Source organism: Ochotona curzoniae, unplaced genomic scaffold (genome assembly GCF_017591425.1).
Source record: "Ochotona curzoniae isolate NIBS_2020 unplaced genomic scaffold, NIBS_Ocur_1.0 contig_2321, whole genome shotgun sequence".
Taxonomy (NCBI): domain Eukaryota; kingdom Metazoa; phylum Chordata; class Mammalia; order Lagomorpha; family Ochotonidae; genus Ochotona; species Ochotona curzoniae.
Genome location: NW_024465421.1, coordinates 8877587 through 8897428, shown reverse-complemented (window position 1 = coordinate 8897428; position 19842 = coordinate 8877587). Strand labels below are relative to the sequence as shown.

The 19842-nt window shown below is 54.6% G+C and overlaps 2 protein-coding genes across 3 annotated transcripts; one reads left to right on the top strand and one right to left on the bottom strand.

Annotated features, from left to right (window-relative positions):
* Positions 1 to 2557: 2557 nt before the first annotated feature.
* Positions 2558 to 18662, top strand: KCTD13 (potassium channel tetramerization domain containing 13). 2 transcript variants are annotated; one of them, XM_040973050.1, is made up of 7 exons: positions 2605 to 2990; positions 3613 to 3782; positions 11941 to 12030; positions 12132 to 12184; positions 12759 to 12954; positions 14951 to 15204; positions 18651 to 18662. In XM_040973050.1, exons 1-6 carry the CDS (start codon positions 2744 to 2746, stop codon positions 15185 to 15187), a joined length of 993 nt encoding a protein of 330 aa, XP_040828984.1. In that variant the 5' UTR covers positions 2605 to 2743; the 3' UTR covers positions 15188 to 15204; positions 18651 to 18662. The 2 variants fall into 2 exon arrangements, with proteins under 2 accessions (XP_040828983.1, XP_040828984.1); XM_040973049.1 differs by lacking the exon at positions 18651 to 18662 and having other exon boundaries at positions 2558 to 2990; positions 14951 to 15742.
* On the bottom strand, positions 15955 to 18801 carry ASPHD1 (aspartate beta-hydroxylase domain containing 1). The gene is made up of 4 exons (XM_040973051.1): positions 18777 to 18801; positions 17497 to 17865; positions 16465 to 16578; positions 15955 to 16064 (listed from the first exon to the last, which is right to left on the bottom strand). The coding sequence occupies exons 2-4, from the start codon at positions 17852 to 17854 to the stop codon at positions 15955 to 15957; spliced, it is 582 nt and encodes a 193-aa protein (XP_040828985.1). The 5' UTR covers positions 17855 to 17865; positions 18777 to 18801.
* Between the last annotated feature and the right edge of the window lie 1041 nt (positions 18802 to 19842).

Genomic DNA, 19842 nt, shown 5'->3' with positions numbered 1-19842 from the left:
TGAGTCCTGGTTTTTGTTCTGATCTAGCCCTGGCTGTTGTGACCATTTGTCTCTCCTGTCTCTCCCTCTCTGCCTTTCTCTGTGTAACTCAGACTTTCAATTAAATAAATCAATCTCTCTTTTTTTGTATAAAAAGATCTACAGTGAAAAAGATCTTCCACCCACAACCACTGGTTCATTCCCCAAGTGGCTGCAAAAGCCAGAGATGAACTGATCCATAGCCAGGGATCAGGAGCTTTTTCTGGGTCTCCCACTCGGGTGCAGGGTCCCAAAGCTTTGGGCCGTCCTCAACTGCTTTCCCAGGCCACAGCAGGGAGCTGGATGGGAAGTGGAGCTGCTGGGATTAGAACCAGTGCCCATATGGGATCCTGGCGCTTTCAAGGCGAGAACTTTAGCTGCTAGGCCACCATGCCAGGCCTGCAGAAAACATTTTCACCAAGGAAAAGTAATAACCTGATTCAAAAACCACAGATCCTAAGGAGGGGAAAACAAAACACGGTAAACTAAATGTTTCAGGGACTCAACCAAAGCATTGGAGCCGTATGCGGAATATCTCACCTCGTGGCCGTGGCTGTTGCGCGGATGGCACTTCACACTCAACAGACACAAGGGATTCTGCACAATGGGGGTCCAACCCCTGTGGACTCTCCACTTCTCAATGCCCTCCAGCCAGAAACCACCCAGCACGCACCTGTCATCGTACAAAAGAATCTGAATACAGATTATGGAGACAAGAACTTAGTATACAATTTGGGCTTGCGGTTTGATGTCTGAGGGAGTTCCAGGAAGGGGGCTGGCTCTAGGTTAGAGGCTGACAGGATTATTTGTTTCAATTATCTTAACAATTGTTATCAAAGACAGGAATGAGCACTGGCTAAACTGTGCTTGGTGAAGAAGCAGCCATCAATCATTTCACTATAGGAAAGGCAGATTCACAGAGAGAAGGAGAGACAGAGAGGCTCTTCCATCTGCTGGTTCATTCCCCAAATGGCTGCAACAGCCAGAACTGAGCCAATCTGAAGCCAGGAGCCAGGAGCTTCTTCTGGGTCTCCTACATGGTTGCACAGTCCCAGGGCTTTGGGCCATTCTTTACTGCTTTCCTAGGCCACAAGCAAGGAGCTGGAAAAGAAGTGGAGCAGCCGAGACACAAAATACTGAGCCAAATATTAACTTTAAAAATTAAATTTGCATCTCTTCTTTTTTTTTTAAGATTTATTTTTTTATTGAAAACTCAGATATACAGAGAGGAGGAGAGACAGAGAGGAAGATCTTCCATCCAATGGTTCACTCCCCAAGCAGCTGCAAGGAACCAAGCAGCTGCAACAGCTGGAGCCGAGCCAATCTGAAGCCAGGAACTTTTTCCAGGTCTCCCACACGGGTGCAGGGTCCAAACCTTTGGGCCATCCTCGACTGCTTTCCCAGGCCACAAGCAGGGAGCTGAATGGGAAGCAGGGCTGCTGGGATTAGAACCGGCCCCCAATATGGGATCTTGGGAGTGCAAGGTGAGGACCTTAACCACTACGCTATCATGCTGGGCCCATATTTGCACCTCTTCTTATGCAGAAAAGGAACCAATCAAGCCCAGAGAATGTTGGAATTTGTTAGCAAATCAGGAATGCTAAGGAGTCAGCTCAACAGCCAAGATAGGTTTACTTGAGCAAACTTAAAGGAGTCCCTTCTCTTGCAGGCCATGGCGTTTTATAGGAGGAAGTAGGAGTATGAGCTATCCATTGGGGAAGTTTTGTGGTGGGCAGTTGACATCTGGCAGCATGCAGGGAAATCGAAGCCCAAAAGCTAAAATGGTGGATTTTTACAGATGGAATTACCCACGTCCTATTTCCCGTGAGAGACAAATGACTTGCTTGGGATCCCCCCATCAGTGAAGGGGTGGCAAGGCTGAAGCCCCAGAACTCTGGCCCCGTTTCGATTTTCTTCCAGCTGATCTTCCTGCATGAAGGGACACCATTTGGTCGCCTATCTCCCCAGCTGCAAACCCTGGGTGCAGACCAGCTCAGGGAACACAGGGTTCCCTATTTCTTCTCTCTGGTCAGCTGGGGGCTAACCATTGTAATACTAACTGTGAATCTGTTATCTTTGTTCAACTGCTCCCACCACCCCGAAAATTCTCTCGGTTCCAGACGCCAAGCCCGTTGCTGCGCGAGGTCTTGGCACCTGCTTTTCCCTTTGCCTGTCTCCCCACGGCCTCCGGAGAGGCCCCCTTCCATTCAGGTTGCTCTGTTTGCATCCTCAGCAAGGTCCATCAGCGAGTGGGGCTTAGGGAGGTGGATGCTGCCCAACACCCTGTTCTCTTCGAGCCAGGTTTCCCTCCATGCCCACCAAGTTCTGACAGCGGAGGCCCCCATCAGGCAGGAGTATTGCTTTCCTCGTCCCGCATGGGGATGGGAACCTCCTCAAGGTCGGTGAACCTTGCCCCGCCGCCCTAACTGCGGTCCACACAGCAAACCTACCCGCTTCCAAGCCCACTGGGCATGCGCCGCACGCGCGGCCACGCCCTAAGGTCAACAGAGGGGGCGTGGACTAGGCGCGCCTGCGCAGTTGCCCGGCGCCGGCTTCCGGGTGAGGCGAACGCTGCGGGGAGGAGGGCCAGAGTGGCGGAGTAGCGGCAGCGAGTGGGCGTGTACGGAGGACGGTGTGGCGGGCTGGCCAGCGTCCCGGGTTCTGTGGGTTCTAGCCTGAGAGCACGGAAGGAACCTGGGCTGGCCGCCTGTCGCTGTCACCCGGCATGTCGGCCGAGGCTTCGGGCCCGGCGGCAGCCGCGGCCGCGTCCCTGGAAGTCCCTAAGCCCTCGGCACTGGAGGCTGGTTCGGCCGCCGCGTACAGTCTGAAGCCGCTGACCCCGAACAGCAAGTATGTGAAGTTGAACGTGGGCGGTTCGCTGCACTACACCACACTGCGTACCCTCACGGGGCAGGACACGATGCTCAAGGCCATGTTCAGCGGCCGCGTGGAGGTGCTCACGGACGCCGGAGGTAAGCCGCTCACGCCTTCTCAAGTGGCGAGCTGCGACCCCAAGTCTCCAGGCTCGGGTGGCGCAGCCTTCTTGTGCCCCTCTTCCCTGGCTCCCACTGTCACCTCCCTGCAGCCTCCATCCCATTAACGCCTTTCTCACTCTGCTGATAACGTTCTTTGCCTGTGTTTGCACAGAGCTCACTCTGCCAGGCACTATTGCGCAGCGCTAAGTCTCTCCGTCATTCCCATAGCCAGTTCCTGCATCCTTCACCCCTCACCTCAGTAGACTTGGGAGCCAGCCCTGCCACCAGCCACACCCCTCCAGGCAGCCTTGCCTCGTCTTCCCTTCTCTCTGCCTCCGAACCCTGCACGGCCACCTGAACCGCTGCTAAGCGGTCGCTGCACCCCGCTCACATCAATCCCTGCACACTGTCTGGAAATGCAGACTGTGGATGAGGAGGCCGTTTGGTGTTCTCGTGGCAGGTGACCCTTACCCACGTCCTGGTGGGTTGCACTCCAGTCGGCTTCAGATGGGTTGGTGTTTCAGAAGAGGTTATGGGGCTGAAAGAACAGGAAACAGAGAAGTGAAGTGCAGGCCTTCCAGTACCCACGTGATTGCTCTGCTCCTGCTTCTCCCGCTAGGTTGGGTGCTCATTGACCGCAGTGGCCGCCACTTTGGTACCATCCTCAACTACCTGCGGGACGGGTCGGTGCCACTGCCCGAGAGTGCCAGAGAACTCGGGGAGCTGCTGGGCGAAGCACGCTACTACCTGGTTCAGGGCCTGATCGAGGATTGCCAGCTGGCCCTGCAGGTGAGGGACCCTCCTCCCGTGTCCCTGGGGGAGCTGCCCAAGTGGTTAGATACTGGAAAGCAAGAAAGAGAGAGAGATAGAGAGAGAGAGAGAGAGAGTGTGTGTGTGTGTGTGTGTGTGTGTGTGTGTGTGTGTGTGTATATAGAGTGCTGCCTCGAGAGCAGGGCTGTGCCTGGCCTGAATCCCTCAGGCTCGCCCAGCAGCCGTGCAGCCTCAGGCAGAAGAAACTGCTGTCTGCTTCCTGCCGTTCCTTCTCACCCAATTCAGCCATTATCCTTCAATACACCCCCAGTTTGTTCTGTCCCCTGCTTAGAAACCCCTGGGTAGGTCCTAGTGCCACTAGAGGGGACAGCACCTATGTTTAAATTGAGGTGTACATGCTAGGTAGCACCCCAATACCTGGGGCAACATTCCATCACACTAAGAGTCTTTCTCACTTGGGATGGTCTGTTTCATTTAGCTTCCAAATTCTTGGCTCACATGAAAGCACCAGGAAGCAGAGCCATTCCTAGACAAGCAACACCAGGGTTTCCATAGCACAGCCCCCACAGGCTGGTTGGGGGGCTTCTTGGGCCCTGATGGTTCTAAGGAGCTGGACTGAGAAAGCACAATGAGACACAGAGCTTGGAGCATGGGCTGCGGGGCGCAGGGGCTGCAGGGGCTGCAGGGGCTGCAGGGGCTGCAGGGTGCAGGGCTTGGAGCCAGGCTGCCCCACAGAGTTGACTGAATGCCCTTGAGCCAGTCCCTCCCTCTCACGTTCTGTCCTCCTGCTCTGAAAGATCAGAACCAAGAAAAATAAGGGCAGTGTCCTGAGGTTCCCAGACAGCTCTTCAGTCTGTTCTGCTTCTACAATGGTAGAATGCTTTTTCTTTTAGGATACAATCATAGTAGGAGAATATGGGAGTTTCTTTTGATGTGTTTTTATAGCTTAGAAAGTGGCAGCTCTGACCAGCTCTCTGTCATCCCCACAAGCATTTATAGGCTCTTCAACTCCACAAACGTCGAATTGCTGTGGACAAATACCATGTTTTTCATACTCTCAGATTGTAGCCCTTGTGGCGGGCCAGGGGTGGGGGGTAGGCATGCATTTTATACTCATGTACATATAACCAAAAAAGAATTTTCTAAAATGATTTGTGTTGGACACTTCGTTCATCCGTTCATTCATTCCTTCATTCTTTCTTTCTTTCTAAAGATTTGTTTATTTTTCTTGGAAAGGTATATTTGCAGAGAAGAGACAGTGAGAAAGATTTTGTCTGCTGGTTCACTCCCCAAATGGCCACAGTGGCTGGAGCTGAGCCGATCTGAAGCCAAGAGCTTCTTCCAGGTCTCCCATGTGGGTGCAGAGTCCAAGGCTTTGGGTCATCCTCTGCTGCCTTCCCAGGCCACAAGCAGGGAGCTGGATGGGAGATGGAGCAGCTGGGACACAAACCAGTGCCCTTATGGATAGGTGCATGTAAAGTGAGGATTTAGTCACTGAGCCATTGTGCAAGCTGCTCTTTTCAGTGCTTTTGGGACCCATTAAGCTTAGTTCCTGACCCATTCTTGGGTTACCCATTGGGGTTTGAAATACAGTGCATTATATCTGGGAAACACATTTCCGTTTTATGGTTTTCTAGGGAGCTGATGTGATGCACACCCATTGTGTGTCCCCTGAGCTGCCTCCCACCCATTCTCCCTCTTGGACTCTGGACTGCCAGAGGAGTGGGAAGGTGCATCCATGGTCAAGGCGGCAGCACACTGCAGAGCTCGGGCAGGGACCCAGGTCACCTGACCTCCAGGCAAGGGTGTTCTCCCAAGCTCAGTCTCCAGTGCCTGCAGTCCAGGTTCCCTTAAGATTGTTCCCACCCTCCCCGCCTCTGACCCCGCCCCACCCCCACCCAGCACACTCCTCCCTATATTCCTTCTCGTCTCCTCAGCCTAGGTCCATCTAGTCCTGGTTGTTTTTATCTTTCTCCCTTCATTCCCAGCCCCTGCCCACTTCCCTTTTCCCCAGGGACACCCATGCTAGTTTTATATTTGATACATAATGGCTTGGATTATATTTGTAGCCCAGAAAAGCTTAAATGTCATTTTATTTACATCTTCATGAACAGCGCTGAGCTGTGGGTCACAGTTCATGGTTTCTGAGTTTGGAACTTTCTTCAGGATCTAGCTGTACTGTTGGGTGCCCATCTCCTCCAGTGGGGGGCATTCCCTGCTGTCTTATGTGTTTGTTCCCGCTGGATTGAAGACCAAGACTGCCTCCTGCTTCCTGCCCCCCACAAGCAGTGCCCGCTGTGAGCACCCATGCATACCTGCCCCATGGCCTGTGCCAGGGCTGCTCGTGGTTATAGCTGGCAGTAGAATGGCTGGATTGCAGGAGACCTGCACATGGCGTGTCAGTCTCGGCAGGATGCTCTCCTGCGTGGCTGCAGTCCTTGGTCCTCACATCTGGCTGTGAGCTCCTGCACACTCCCAACCCCACGGGGCATCCTACAGCTTCTCATTCTGCCAGTCTGACAGGTGATCTCATTTTAATTTGCACGTCGCTGAGTGCTAAGTGAGATTGAGCATCTTCTCATATACATATTCACTGGCTTCTTCACCATCTCCGTCTGTGACTTGCTTATTCATATTCCTTACCAGCTTTCCTACTTAGCTGCCTATCTTTCTGCTAGGGCTTGGCAAGAAAGCAGAGCATATTTCAGTTTAGTTTGCAGAAAGAACTAAGCCATCTTACATAAGGCCATGTGTCATACACGTTTGAGGCTTGGGTTATACATAATCGAGCATGGTGCTATTTACCTGCGAGCCTTGGGAGAGTTCAGAAAATGCTCGAAGTATTTGCTAGATTTTGAGATTCAGATGAAAAACCCCAGATGAGAGAATCTGTTACACGTAATAACTTGTAGTCAGTTTTAGATATTGCCAACTTCTAATCAGTTTTAGGTATGGGTACCTATCCATGGCATCTGATATTTAGTAAGTTTAGTAATTAGTAAATTGATAACTAATTTTTTTAAAGTTAATTTCTTTTCATTTTGTTTTGAAAGGGAGAGAGAGAAAGGGGGTGCCGAGAGAAAGATCCGCTATCTACTGGTTGTTGCCCCAGATGCCTATGACAGCCAGGACTGGGCCAGTCCTGGAACTCCATCTTGATCTCCCATGTGGGAGGAAGGGACCCAAGTTCCTGAGCCATCCCCTGCTGCCTCCCAGGGTGGCCAAACGGAGGCCAGGACTCCCAGCTCAGGCCCTCCCGTGTGAGATGCAGGCACCCTGAGCGGCATCTGTAATCACTCTATCAAATGCATACCCCAAGTCCTTAGAATTTTAAAATGCAACAAACCATTTATTATTTCTGCAGCAGTATATATGAACTGTAGAAGCTGAAGGAACACAGGTAACCATAAAATGAAGACACCAAACGTGTACTTTGCAGATGTGTATGTGTGTGTATTTTTGCCAAAATACAATCATGTTATGTCTACCATTTTGTAATCTGCTTGTTTTGATGTTGTTGAAAATTGACATCCTTCTGGTTCAACGAAATGTTTATCTAACATCCAGGGCAACCTCTATTTTCTCCAGTTGTTACAGAAATGTGTTTTTGTAGCTGAGTCACCCAATGCAGGATCCAGTCTAGATCCTCAAATTCCGTCTGCTTGTCATGTCTGCACTTCTCTGCCAGTCCACGCCAGTCCTGTTGCCTCCTCATGCTGACTTGTTAGAGAGCCTGCCAGTCGTCCTAGAGAATGACCCACTTTCTAAATCTGCCTGGCTGTTTACGTGTCCTATCAGTAGGTTTGTTACCCTACACTAACTGGAATTTCCTGTAAACTAGACCATAGATTTGGAGGCATGATAGCAAACAGTTTGGTAAGAATACATTCTAGGTAATGTGATATAATTCTTTTTCGGGTTACCCCAAGACACCCATAATATTGCTGATCTTACTGTTAATCAATATTGCTCAGAATTGGCCCCTGTGTTTAGGTGGTGGTAGTTTAATCCCTCCACTGTTGGTGCACTTCCTTGTTCCGAAACATAGAGTATTCTAGGTAGTAATGTAGGTGCATAAGTGACTGATCAGCTGTCAACACCAAATGCATGGAAGGAGCAGAGGCAGGGCACACTGCAGCCAGCAGCCAGGATCTCAGCGCCAGGTCTCCCTTCCAGGTGACAGATCCCCACCAGTTGAGCTGTCACCAGCTGCTCCCTCAGGTGTATGTTAGTGGGAAGCTAGAGTCAGGTGCAGAGCTGGGATTTGAGCCCTGGTGTTCCAATATGGGACCTGGGCAACCCAGTCTTAACTGTTGGATCAAATGGCTGACTTCAACATGGTCAAGTTCTGAAGCCAGGAGCCAGCAGCTTCAGAAGAAGGACCTTCCACACAGGTGCAGAGTCCCAAAAATTTGGCCCATCCTCTACTGCTTTCCCAGGCCATAAGCAGGAAGCTGGATGGGAAGCAGAGCAGCTGAGCCCAAGTGTGTGACTTTCAGTGTAAAAGGTACAAAAGGCACTGAAGGCTCTGTGTGTCTGTTGGGTCATTCCCTCTAGGGGAAGCAGCTGTTGCCATAAAAGGGCCACTTAATGGGGAGATGGCTGCCTCCTGCCAGCAGCCAGCACAGACTCCCAGCCAGGGCAGGAGCCTCTCAGAAGCAAATCTTCCTGGCCCAGCCACATCATCTGTTGACCACAGCCCTGGCCAACATCCAGAGAGACCCTGGGCCGGTACCATGCTGGCTATGTGCCCAGAGGGCCAGTGTGGAACAGTGGGTGTTTCCTGCTGTGTTAAATCTGTAGCAGTTTATTGCCCAGCAGTGAGTAGCTAACAAAGCTTGAGTTCTGGAGTGGGGTGGCTATCATAACAAAAACTGCAAGTGTGGAAGTACTTGCACTTTTCATCTATGCTAGGCAGAGAGGTAGGCGGAGCTCCCTGCTACTGATGCAGTCCTCGGTGCTCCCAATCCCATCGGTGCTCACAGGGGCTGTGGACTCAATCCGGGTCTCCCCCAGGGACAGCAGGAACCCAATGCCTGCAAGCCAGGACTTGAGTTTAGGCATGCCAAGATGGAATGTAGATGTCCCGGCTAGAGCCTGAGGGATTTGTCCAGCGGCTGCCCGGGTAGTAACTTTGGATCTAAGAAGTGGGCAGAACCGGAAGCCCTTTGGGGAGAGGGCTAGTAAAAGTGTCAACAGGCAATGCAAGAAAGTCAGCTGCAGTGAGGGCTTGAGCAACAGTCAGGAGGATGTAATTGGAAACAGAAAGGGGATCCTTGCCTACCAGCAGGAAGTTCAGCAACTGTGTCTCCTGCAGCGCTGTAGAAAAGTTCAGACTATCTGAGCCAGCGCCATAGTAGAGCAGGCTAACCCTCCACCTGTGATGCCAGAATCCGTATGGGCACCAGTTTGTATCCCGACTGTTCCGCTTCCCAGCCAGCTCCCTGCTTGTGGCCTGGGAAAGCATCTGGGGATGATGACTTAAAAAGCATTGGGATCCTGCACCCATGTAGGAGACCTGGAAGCAGCTCCAGCTGTTGTGGCCATATGGGGAATGAACCAATGGATGGAAGATCTGTCTGTCTCTCTCTCTCATTAACTCTGCTTTTCAAATAAAAACAATTTTTTTCAGATTTATTTATTTTTATTGGAAAGGCAGATACACATAGAGAAAGGGATACAGAAAGAAAGATCTTCCGTGCGCTGGTTCAGTCCCCAAGTGGCTGCAAAAGCCAGAGCTGAATTGATCCATAGCCAGGAGTCAGGAGCGTTTTCTGGGTCTCCCACACAGGTGCAGGGTCCTAAGGCTTTGGGGTATCCTCAACTGCTTTCCCAGGCCACAAGCAGGGAGCTGGAAGGGAAATGGAGCAGCCAGACACAAACTGGTGCCCATATGGGATCCTGGTGCATGCAAAGCAAGGACTCTGGCCACTAGACTACCACGCTGAGCCTCAAACAAATAAATCTTAAAAAATAATAATAATAAAAATGAAAAACCTCAGAATTAGACAAAAAGATGCCTCAGAGAATAGTTCAATTCCATGTCATAGTGCTCCTAAGAAGCCTGCAAACATCACAGTGCTGGCAGAAGCCCCAGCAGGAGCAGATCTGGCTTCACAGAGGTCTGTCAGGACAACTGTCTCCTAAAAAACGGAGTCCCAAGACTTTCAAGGCACCCAGAACAGTTTTCGAGAGAATTCTATGGGCAGAAACCCTGTCGAGTGTGGGCTGAAAAAGAGCCAAAGAAGGGGTCTTTGGATCCCTGACCTATAAACAGGCAGAATGCAGGCTGAGGAGACTGCCGCACACAGCCTTCATGGACAAGCAGGGAGTGCTGCGACAGGGGTCATGACAAAGCACTCGGAGCCAAAGTCTGCACCCTTAGGCTGCCTGCACCCAGACCACAGCTCCACCAGGCATCCCTTCTCGGCTTCACCCCTGGGAACAAGAGTGCCCCTGGCGGTGACTCTGGCAAGTCCACTGCTGCATCATGGGCACCGTGGAGGCCCTAACTGGTCTATATTGGCTCACTGGGGTGTAGAGGGGAAGTTTACCTAGAAAGCTGTAATTAAGAAACAACATCCACTGGAGGACCTCATTTCCACTAGGACCTCATTTGAGCACTGATGCATAACGAGATGACATTTGGGGACACCGAAGCCAAGTATGCATTTGGCATGTGGGAGAGATGGGTGTCCATGGGAGTCAGAGTGCAGGCTGTAGGAGCCAGGACTCCCCAAGCATCCCACTGGCCCTGGCTTCCTCCCTTCATTCCCATATGGCTATACCGAAGAGGGCTGACAAAGCTGGGTCATCAGACATCAAGACTCCACTTAGCCCGGGTAGATGCCCTGGAGATGTCTGCTGGGAGGGTGCTCACAGCGCAGGGGAAAGGCCCTCTGTTGGCAGGGTGGGCTACTTCCTGGCCCTGGCTGGCTGGCTGGCTGGCTGGCTGAGCTTTCTCCCAGGACCGTGGAGGCAGCAATGCTTCCGTTGCCTTCGGCCCCAGCTAACACCCTCATTACTGCCTGCTGAAGAACTCCAGGCCAGGACCTCCTGGCTGAGCCACTCCTGAACTGACCACTCTGCTTATTGCCCACTGGAGCTGCTAAGTTGGGGAGGATTTGTTCAATAGCAATGGATAACCCATACACACCTGTTTCCTACATCTTCAAATTAGCTTATTCTTGAATATTAATTTATTTGGAAGAGTAACAGAGAGAGAGAGATCTTCGTCCACTGGTTCGCTCCCCAAATGGCTCCAGCAGCCAGGAACAGGTCCAGCTGAAGGCAGGGGTCTGGAACTCAATCACTGAGCCATCAGCTGCTGCTTTCCCAGGTGTATGAGCTGAATGGGAAATGGAGCAGCCAGAACTCGAATGAGCCCTCCCATGGCATGCCTGTGTTGCAGGTGGTGGCTTAACGTGCTGTGCCACAGTGCTGGCCCAGAGGGGTCTCTCTCGCTCTCTTTTTTTTAAATGGCTATTTTTGTGCATGCCCCAGTATGTTTCCTGGTCCTGATTATGTTCCATTGAGTTTTCTTCTGTTTGCACCAGGAACCACCCTGTCACTACCATGGCTTTGTGGTGCCTCCCTCTGTCCAGCAGGATCTGTCTCTTCTTGGCTTCTGTGTGCAAATTGACCTGTGACTGTAGCTACCATCCTTCTGTATTGATTTTAGTAAAAATTTCTAAAGCTTCCAGAAGTACTGTTTCCTGAAATTATAGAGATGCACCTTCTAGTTGTCAGGGTTGGGAGAGGTGAGCGCGATTGAGCAGGATGATAAAGAAAGCAGAGGAGAAACTCGTCTGGCTTGTTCTACACTTTTCTCCAGCCCATTGCCACCCAGCCAGGTTTGCCACTTAACAGACACTTGCTGAATATCTGGTGTCTGTCTGCGGGGCACTGAGTGCTGAGAGGGAAAGAAACTGGGAAGGGGGTGGGGTCACCCTGCAGGGAGGGGCCTGGCTTCTGCAGGGGTGCGAGCTTACAGCCCAATAGGGCAGACAAAGGTGGCCCACAGGCTGGGTGGGCCAAGGGGCACGCAGCTGGAGCCTAGCCGTCCAGGGGAAACCACTGAGGAGTCTGCGTTCTCTCCCCCCGCCCACCTACGCTTTAAGTGAGGGCATGCAAGACCTCCTGATAAGCCCTGAGCCACTTTCCACTTCTTCCCCAGCAAAAAAAGGAGAACCTGTCGCCGCTGTGCCTCATCCCAACCCTGACATCTCCCCGGGAGGAGCAGCAGCTCCTGGCCAGCACCTCCAAGGTGAGGCGCCCTCCCAGCCACAGGCAGCCCTGCAGGGGGGAGGTGGACCTCTTCTCCACAGCCTCACCCCAAGCCTTCCGCATCCTTTCTCCCCCCAACAGCCCGTGGTGAAGCTGCTGCACAACCGCAGTAACAACAAATACTCCTACACCAGGTGATGCAACCCGTGGGGGGTGGAGCCTGGGGGGCATGGCCCTGCTCCTGACCATGGCAGGGTGGCAGGAGTGCCAGAGCCCTGCAGACAGACCACTGCAGTGGCTGCCATGGCCGCCCTGCCACTCACCCCAGGGTATGCAGGTAGCTCATTTCCCCCTCAGAGCTCCAGATTGGGTTCCAAGGGGATGGGGCTCCAGGGAAAGTTGGATGACAGCAATAGCGGTTACGCTGTGCCAAGGGCAGGTTGCCTAGCCGGCACAGTTCTCGTAAGTGCACCCTGTACCTCCACTTCTGTAATCCTTGTTGGAGGCTGTGTTCTTGTGAATCCCTGTTTTGTGGATGGGTGTTCTGAGGCCCCAAGAAGTTGCCTGGTGTTACCCTGCTAGAGGTCAGGGTGGGGCTGGCAGGAGCCCAGTCCATGCAGCCTTGTCAGGGAGCTGCCCCATGCTGGGACTTAATGCTTCTCTTCTGAGGGCAGGAGCTGAGTGCAGGTAACTGCAGACTCTACCCTGGGTGGGGTGGGGGAGGCATCCAGGGAAGCTGAGGTCCTGGACATCCCTCCCTGTCCTCAGTACCTCCGATGATAACCTGCTTAAGAACATTGAGCTGTTTGACAAGCTGGCCCTGCGCTTCCACGGACGGCTGCTCTTCCTCAAGGACGTGCTGGGCGATGAGATCTGCTGCTGGTCCTTCTATGGGCAGGGCCGCAAGATTGCCGAGGTCTGCTGCACATCCATCGTGTACGCCACGGAGAAGAAGCAGACCAAGGTCAGGAGGCTTTAGGGGTGGGGGATGAGAGGGACTGGGACAGTCAGTTGTACCTGTCTGACAGGAGAGAGCGCCTCCCTGCGCTTTGGGAGCTGGGTAGCTGGAGTTCTGGGTGTAACCTGGCACAGGTTGCTTCTGTGGGTCAGATTTGTTTTTCAAAAAGATTTTATGTTCATTTGAAAGGGAGATTTCACAGAAAGGAGAGAGAGAGAGAGAGAGAGAGAGAGAGATCTTTTATCTACTGGTTCACTCTCCAAATGGCCACTATGGCCAAAGCTAAGCTAATCAGAAGCCAGGAGCCAGGAGTGGCTTCTGGGTTTCACATACGGGTACAGGGATCCAAGAACTTGGGTCATCCTCTGCTGCTTTTTCAGGCCATAAACAAGGAGTTGGATCAGAAGTGGAGCAGCCAGAACACCGAACTGGCATTCATATGGGATGCTGGCACCATAGGGATTAGCTTGCTGTACCACTGAGCTGGCTCCTGTTGTGTTTTTGTCTTTTTGGAAAGATTGACTGATTAATTGGAAAGGCAGAACAAGAGGGAGAATCAGAGGTCTTCCATCTACTGATTTATTCCTCAGAGGGCAGCAGGAGTCCGCCAGGCCAGGCCCAAACCAGGAGCCAGGAACTCCATCCGGGTCTCTCAGGGGGCGGCAGGAGCCCACACATTTGGGACATCTTGCTGCTGCCCTCCAAGCACAGCAGCCAGAAACTGGATGGGAAGTGTGTTGGAATGACCCACCAGGCACACCCCTGACCCAGAGCTCTCCCCTTCATCCTTTCCTAGAACACTCTCCCCAGGCTGTCCACAAGGCCCAATATCGCCTCAGTGAGATGTTCCCAACATTCCCACTTTGCCAACCTGGCAATACAAGCCATTCTAACTGACTGTCTCTCAGCACTTGTCATCACCTGACTTAGTTTTACCTCTTCTTAAATGCCTCTGCGGGGCACTTGACAGAGCTTGTGGAGACAGTGTACAAAATATTTTGATGCAAAAACATTTCAGAATGCATGCACACAGCTTTTCTCATGGTATCTGTTTTCTATGGATTTTGTGAGGACCCCTTGGATGTCTGCAGCTCCCCAACCTGGAGCCTAAGCTCCCTGGAGACAGACGCTGTGCTTGACTCATTGCTGTATTCCCAGGATGCAGCACAATCCCGGGGAAGGTGTAGTCGGTGGGTAAGTGCTCCGGCCAGCAGAGCCAGTAACTGGACACGGAGAGGGTCTGGGGATGAAGCACTGACAGGAGACCAGTGATGGTGGAAGTCTTTCCCAAGCCTTCCCCCAAGCCTTTTAGCCAAACAATAGGATGTCAATGAGCTGGATTAGACCAGATGCTTTTAGCCCCAAGCCCATTTCCTGTTACTGCTCAGTTTAACAGTGCTAATCAACTCCTGGCCTACTACAGGTAAGGATTCACCAGGTGGTAAGAGTCTACTAAGAAAAAAAAAAAAAAGAGTCTACTAAGACTCTAGGCCTGAGGGAGCAGAAGCAAGGCATTCTTCTGGGATGCTGGGTCTCCAAGTGTGACTTCACTGAGTAAAGGGCCAACAGGGGCTGGCCTTGTGGTAGAGTGGGAAAGCTGCCAGCTGTGAAACTGGCATTCCTTATGGGTTCATGTCTGGGCTGCTCCACTTTTGATCCAGCTCCCTGCTAATGTGCGTGGGAAAAGCGACGAAAGAGGACCCAAATACTTGGGCCCTGCCACCCACATAGGAGATACAGATGAAGCTCCTGGCTTCAGGCTGGCCCAGCTCTGGCCATTGCAGCCACTTGGTGAGCGAACTAGAGGATAGAAGATATCTCTTCTTCTCTCTCTAACTCTTTCAAATAAATAAATGCATCTTTAAAGAGGAAGTAGTTGCAGAGAAGGGCCATCGTTGAGCATCTGAGTGCAGAGAGAGGCTGGGCCGGCACAGGAGTGGTAGGGGCCGGCTGGGCACAACTGAGCACAGGGTGGCAGCTGGGGGTCGCTGGTCTTTGGCAGGTGGAGTTCCCAGAGGCCCGGATCTTTGAAGAGACCCTGAACATTCTGATTTACGAGACCCCCAGAGGCCCAGACCCAGCACTCCTGGAGGCCACAGGAGGCGCAGCTGGAGGAGGTAGGGCAGGTCGCGGGGAGGATGAGGAGATGCGAGAGCACCGTGTCCGCAGAATCCACGTTCGGCGCCACATCACCCACGATGAGCGTCCTCACGGCCAGCAGATTGTTTTCAAGGACTGACCTCTGACCCGTGTCCAGTCTCCTGCCTCTGGACACCCCCCTCCCTGCCTCGACTTTGCTGGCCAAGTCGTGGCCCCTCCCTATCTGCCCTACTTTCCCTGCGGTTGCATCACTGCATGGGACGGTCCACCTCCGCCATGGCCCTTCTCAAGTCATCCTCACTCGCTGCTAACAACACAGGGCACCCTCACACTTCCCTGCGTTCCCATCCCTGCCCCAACCTCCTTCCCTCAGCAGCTGGGTTGGAATGATTCAGAATTCCCTTTGCCTTTTTTTAGTGTGTTGCCCACGCTCAAGTGTCAAGGATGACACCCACCACTTTGGAGCCACCCCACTCCCGCCCACCCCATGCAGGGTAACTTACCCCCTCCTCGTCCCTCCCTGTGCCCATAACTTTGTACAAGGCTGGCCTGGACCTGGCCCAGCTCAGCCATTTTCTTGATCTGTTTCATATTATTTATTATTTAAATTTTCTATTAAATTATTGGAATAAAGTGGAGTAGAAGGTGTGATGCCAGCTCTCCCAGCAGAGGCGCTGAGGGCCACCTGTGCTAAGCAGACGCCTGACTCATTTTGTGGGAGTCGTCATGAGCCCCTACCTGGAGCCTGGCAGCAGAGAAGGAAGTAGTCAGGACTCAGGAGACGATTCACAAATTCTATTTCGTGGCCACACCACCAGCCACCTCCCTCCCCCAGCCCCTCGCAGTTTGGAGGCCCCGACCACCGCTGACGCCAACCCTGAGTGAATCATCTCTCCAGCTCAGGTGTCAAGGGTCTGGTGCAAAGACGTAGTCCAGGGCCTGACGCTCGGCCCCAGCCACGTTGGGGTGCCAAAGGTCCACGATGAACACCACTCGCGGCCCGTCTTCTGGGTTGCCTGGGACATGGGAGGTGGGAAGAACAGCACTCACCAAACCCTCGCGAAGGCAAGCACATGTTCAGGAAGTGCCCAGCCTTGTTCTAACTCCAGGCCTGTACCAACACTCGCAGTGAAAGTAACTCACACAGTGACACAGCCCAAGCACAGCCACTTGGTCACCTGCCCGAGGACGGTACGGCAGGAGCCCCACCTATCCAGGCTCCCCCCTCCCCCTAGCCACCTGGCTCTGTGCCTACATTCACCCTTGCAGCCACCAGGGAAGGCAGTCACCCCATGAAGATGGCCCAAGGTCCTGCAGCTTGCTGTTGGAACAGGAATCAGTCAGACCTGATTCTCCCACCCTCAGCCCACTCTCCTTCCACTTTCTCGCACCTCCCCCGCCTCTCGCAGCCCTTACCGTTGTGGGCTACTGTGTGCAGGAAGGAGTCATCCACCAGAAGACAGTGCCCCTCAGCCCAACACTGGGGCTCACCCCCGACCACCAGCTCACAGCCAGGGGGGATCTTCAGGCCTGTAGGGGAGAGAACCCTGCATCCAACCCTCCTGGCCAATGCAGACATAATTAAACACACCGCTGGTTGGAAATAAGTGCTCGGAGATGCCCATAGTGCGGTCTGCGGCAGACAGAGGCTGCCTGCAAAAAATGGCACCGTGGGCTTTCCGATGGTCGGAGTCAAGCACCTAATTAACCAGGGGCAAGACAGTGTAGGACTGGCAGCTCCAGCCTGGCCTTCAGATCACGTGGCTGAGCATGGGACGCAAAGGCAGCAGCCTAATCAGAGAAGGCGTGGCCACTGCCACTTGGACAGGAGTTTCCCAGAAGGCCAACAGGGAGGAAAGACGGGAAGGATCAGCCCCGTGGCCTCAGTGCTGTGGGCATGGTGGGAGGGCAAGAAGGTTCTAGACTGCATCCTGAGGCCAGCATGTCCCAAAGGGCAGGACACAGCCAACTGTGCCATAGTCATTTCCTTATAATCTTTAAAACATCAAAAGAAAAACCAAAAAAACCTCTTGGGGTGTTATCAAACACTCCCGTGGCTGCTCCCTTTTCAGAGAAGAACATGTAGAATTCAGGTTGAGGGAGATCTGAGTATTTAGCTGTTTACAAATTTCTTTTTGAGAACCTGTTTTTATGATTAGCTTCCCTTTGGGGCAAGTCCTGGTGGTGGGCACTTAGAGTTCCATAAAGATTTCTACTAAGTAAGTAAAAGAAGGTGTAGGGCTGGGCGTCCTTCTGAGACCAGTGGGCAGGTAGAACAGGCCCACAAAAAAGCTAACCAAATCAGCCTGCAGGTCCTTGTGGGCGCCCAGGAACTGTGCTCACAGCCCTGGAGAGCCATCTTGGAGAACGCTCAGGCAGCAGAGAACCTCTGCTCAGGGATCTCCCCGAGCCATGGAGGAGGTCTGCTGGCCGACTGCATCTACTCACCCAGGTGGCAGCGGACGCGAGCATTGGTGGGCCCACAGCGGCCCTCGAGCCGGGCCCCGGGCAGGAGGACGGAGAAGCCAGCATTGCCGAAGGTGTTGGCACTCATGAAGCTTCGCAGGCCCCGCAGGGCCCGGTAGGCACCTGGGCATCGGCGGCAGTTGCTGGGTTGGCAGCGGCCTGCTTGGTAGAGCAGGAGCTGGTAGCAGCCAGGGCCCAGGGCCGGGGACCAGCCCCGAGGCAGGGGACTAGACCCTGAGAAGTCCCAGCTCACGGCTCCAAAGTCACGCAGGATGGCAGGGAAGCTGTTTTCCAAGAGCTCCACGTCGTGCCGCTGGGCATCCCGCGGCACAAAGGGCATCGAAGGCAGGTCTGGCAGGAAGAATAGGCCTGGGCGCTGAATGCCCAGGATGCCTGGCCCTCCCCCGGGGCCTGGGCCACCCTGTGCTGCCCGCCTCACTCTCCCCATTCCTGCCCAGGAGTAGCGCTGGGCATAGGCTCGCAGCCGACGGCTCACCAGGCCCTCAGCCCTGCTCCCTTCTCTGGCCTCCACAGAGCTCCTGGGGCCGGGCCTGCCAGCCTCGGGGCATCCCACGCTCACAGCTCCAGCCTGGCCCCCAGCTCCCAGGGCCTGCAGGTCTTGGGAACCCAGCCGGTAGCAGTACCAGAGGAAGAGGGATGTGAGGGCGCCCAAGAGCAAGGTGAAGGCTGAGGATGCCAGGGGCAGTGGCCAGGGCAGCAGGCCCGGCAGGGCGGCCTTGGCCAAGAGCCCCGGGGTGTCCTCCAGGCCCCAGGCTCCGAGTGCCCCCAGCTCGCCACCTGTGCCCTCCATGGCAGCCTCCTGATTCTCCCCGATGACCCTCCCGACAGCCCTTTGTGGTCTCCTGAGGCCTGCCCTTCACTTTGGGTCTGTCAGGGAACCCTGCTTGCTGGCTCGCTCCTCCTACGTCTTGCTTCTCACCCCTTCCACCCCTGCCTTCTCCATCAACCCTCCCCTCCTCCTCTCCCTTTTCTCCTCCCGGCAGCCTCCTCTCTGCTCCTTCCACCCCCGCCCCCTCTTCCAGCTCTCTTGCTTCCTCCCCCCCCCCCCAACTTCCTGCTCACTTTCCCGGACTGACTCCTACCCCACCTGGCCCCGCACCCCAGGGACCCCGCAGCCCGCCTTCCTCAGTGCAGCTTCTCTCTGTCCTGCCTCCTGTCTGCGTCTTGCTCTCGCTCCTCCTCGCTCGATCCCACCTGCAGGCCCTGCCTCTCTCCTCGCGCCTTCCTTGGCTCCCACTCACCCTGACGTCACTCCTTCCCGGACCCCTCCCAGGGGCAGCCGCAACTCAGCCCTGCGGGCGGGAGGGGGCAGGTGTTCCTCTGGATTTCCCTCCCGGTCCCGCTCCGCCCCATACCGGCCCCGACCGGACGGCACGTGGGGTGCCCTGTATGGGGGACCCCGTGCCAACCTCCTGCCGTCCCGCAATGCGAAAAGAAGAGGCGGGACATTAAGGGGGCGGGACCAGCCCGAGGAGCGTGTGGACTGACGTGGCAGAGCAGCCCCGGGACTGCGGATGGGGTCGCCCCGGGCTGTGCGAGGGTCAGCGGATCCCGGGGGTAGGGGGTGGGGGCAGTCGGCTTGCGGACCCCTCACACTCCCCAGCCCCTTGGCCTTTCTGAGTGCCGGCCCCGGGCGGAGGCTGATGAGTGAAAGCAGCTTCCACCAATCGCCATCGGCGCGGGGGCGGGGCGCTGGGCGCTGTCCGCGCCCTGTGGTTCTGAAAAAGGGCGCCCGGGCAGGCCGGAGCCCGGCGCTGGGGATAGGGGAGGTCCCCCGGTCCAGACTCCTGCCCGCCACCCTAGGAATTCTCCCCCGTTATCCCGAAGAGGAAAGAAGCCCTCCGTTCCACCGGAGCTCCTGCGAAAGGCCCGGGGCAATCCCATGAGGGGTTCCGGATGTGGAAAGAGGGCCGATAGGGAAGTGGAACAGCGGCGGCCCAGGCTCTGCCGCCCCTCTGCACCCGGGGAAGAGGAGATTTCGATTCCAGATGTGCTGGAATGGCGTGGGGGATGGGTCTAATGACTGCTGGGACCGGAGAGTTTCCTCTGCACCCCCTAGGGGCCGCGGGAGTGCGGATTACGGTCCTGGCTCACAAGATCCCACCTCCCTCCATCTGCACTTCCTCCTCCGCCCTCCCCCACAAATAAACCCAGGCCCCTCCCTCCGCCCGTCCCCAGGATCTGACGTGGGCTCGACACCTCTCCCAGCCTCTGCCTCCCGCAGCTCCAGTGCCCAGAGCCTCTGCTCTCCGGGTTTCGCAACCCCCTCCCCGCCCCTGCAACCTCCTAGAGCCCAGTAGAGACCCT

Excerpts from the sequence above, each read along its gene's own strand:
- KCTD13 (XM_040973050.1), top strand. The coding sequence starts at position 2,744 with ATGTCGGCCGAGGCTTCGGGCCCGGCGGCAGCCGCGGCCGCGTCCCTG. Across the intron at positions 3,783-11,940 it reads ATTGCCAGCTGGCCCTGCAG|CAAAAAAAGGAGAACCTGTC; the intron begins GTGAGGGACCCT and ends CTTCTTCCCCAG. Across the intron at positions 12,031-12,131 it reads TCCTGGCCAGCACCTCCAAG|CCCGTGGTGAAGCTGCTGCA; the intron begins GTGAGGCGCCCT and ends TCCCCCCAACAG.
- ASPHD1 (XM_040973051.1), bottom strand. The coding sequence starts at position 17,854 with ATGCCCTTTGTGCCGCGGGATGCCCAGCGGCACGACGTGGAGCTCTTG. Across the intron at positions 16,579-17,496 it reads TCGCGTCCGCTGCCACCTGG|GCCTGAAGATCCCCCCTGGC; the intron begins GTGAGTAGATGC and ends TCTCCCCTACAG. Across the intron at positions 16,065-16,464 it reads GCACACAGTAGCCCACAACG|GCAACCCAGAAGACGGGCCG; the intron begins GTAAGGGCTGCG and ends CCCATGTCCCAG.